General features: G+C 45.3%; 1 protein-coding gene across 1 annotated transcript in view; it reads left to right on the forward strand.

The window, feature by feature from the left end:
* Positions 1-1000, forward strand: part of Bex4 (brain expressed X-linked 4) — a 1500-nt gene extending 500 nt beyond the window's left edge. Inside the window, exons 2-3 of the mRNA XM_005371622.2 lie at positions 41-114; positions 402-1000. Coding sequence (XP_005371679.1) covers positions 407-769 — 363 coding nt within the window. The 5' untranslated portion in view covers positions 41-114; positions 402-406 and the 3' untranslated portion in view covers positions 770-1000. The remainder of the gene's footprint in view (positions 1-40; positions 115-401) is intronic.
* Positions 1001-1736: the final 736 nt, after the last annotated feature.

The following is a 1736-nucleotide window of genomic DNA, read 5'->3' on the forward strand; positions in this document are numbered from 1 at the left end:
TCCCATCACCGACCCCCCCTCCTGCCTGGTTCGTTCGCAGGTCCCAGGAGTCCAGCTTCGCAGCGCACCTGGTGGTGAGCATCGCCCCCCAGGAGAAGGCAAAGATAGGCCCAGGTGGGTGCTGGGACAGGCCTGGAGGCCCGAGAGCGGGCACAGGGGACCTGGGCAAAGCTGAGTCCGACATCCCAGAGCCAAACTTTTTCCTCTACTTTTTATCCTCTTCTTTCATTCCCGTCCTCTATTTTTGTTAGTGCTGGAGCCTCGGAAATGGGTTCGCAGGGGAAATACTGAACTTCAGGCGTGGGGTTGGGGGTGGAGGATTCAGGCCCACGCCTGAGCCTGTGTTCTATGAGCTGATCAGTCTGCGGAGAAAGCAGTCCTATCTATGTCTTGTTTCCTAGGAATCATGGCGTCCAAAGAGCAACAGGTCTTAAAAGATCTCGCTGTGCAGAAGGATGAAAAAGACCACGCAGGAAGGAAGGCCTCCAAGCAACGTGAAGAAGAAGAATTGCAGCTCTTGGAAGAGGTTAAAAACAAGAAGCCCGGGGGAAATGTCAGAATGGGACTAGTCAGGCGACTTGTGCCTAATTTTCGATGGGCCATACCAAATAGACGTGTTGAGCACAATGAAGGGGGAGAGGATGCTGGGAAGTTTGTAGGACAGGTGATGGAAATCAAGAGAAAGACTAGGGAGCAACAGATGAGGCCTTATGGGCGTTTCCAAACACCGGAACCAGACAATCACTATGACTTTTGCCTCATACCTTAAAATAGCAGTTTTTCATTGAGCTATTAAAGTGGCCTCTGTTTTACAAGCTGGTATTTAGTGAGGTACTTTTTCTGTAAACTTTCGGTGTTTCCACCTAACTGTTTCTATCTACGTAAACATGTTTTATTGTTGCATCTAATTCTAAACATTCCTATCAGCATGACAATTTAATGCGGTTTAGAAGGAAATCTTTTTTCATCGTTTGAAACTAATAAAGCAATTTAAAAGGCAGTGTATGCTGAGTCGTATTCTTTTACCCTGGTCGTTGAATTTCCTTCATAGTGTCTTAACTCCGCCAGTTACTTAGACTTAAATCTATTGTCACTGGCAATTCTTTTCTTTTTATTATTTTTTTACCATGTTTCCAATTAACCAGTAAGGAAAAGCCGTACCTCCAGCAATGTATTTGTAGAGGTTTTCAAAGAGTGTGTGCCTAGTATCATTATGGAAATACCTTGGGAAGAGGGTTCGTTTTGTTTTATTTTTGTTTTTTGTTTTGTTTTGTTTTGGCTGGTTGTTTTTGCTGGGCGGTAGTGGCGCACGCCTTTAATCCCAGCACTCAGGAGACAGAGGCTGGGAGATCTCTGTGAGGCTCCAAAGCTACAGAGAAACCCTGTCTTGAAAAACAAACAAAAAAAAACCAGTAGGGATTATGACAAACTGGAGTAGTCACTGTGAGCCCAAGTATGGCTAAAGAAAATCTCCATCTTGAGTGACCTCTAGTTCTTCACCCTATCACCACTTTACAACATCTCAGACCTCACTTTTCTCCTTACTACAACCTGTACAGTCGGATAATTCTGTTTATACATGATAGCCATGGAGCTGCGAGAAGCCGGCTCCCCAGGCTGCCCCTATGCTGTTGATCTTACCAGGTGGACTTAGCTGGGACATTTGTATGGCACCCTCTCTTTGAGACACATAATTTCTTTCAGTTTTTTGAGACAGGGTTTCTCTGTGGTTTTGG

Source organism: Microtus ochrogaster, unplaced genomic scaffold (assembly GCF_000317375.1).
Source record: "Microtus ochrogaster isolate Prairie Vole_2 unplaced genomic scaffold, MicOch1.0 UNK116, whole genome shotgun sequence".
Taxonomy (NCBI): domain Eukaryota; kingdom Metazoa; phylum Chordata; class Mammalia; order Rodentia; family Cricetidae; genus Microtus; species Microtus ochrogaster.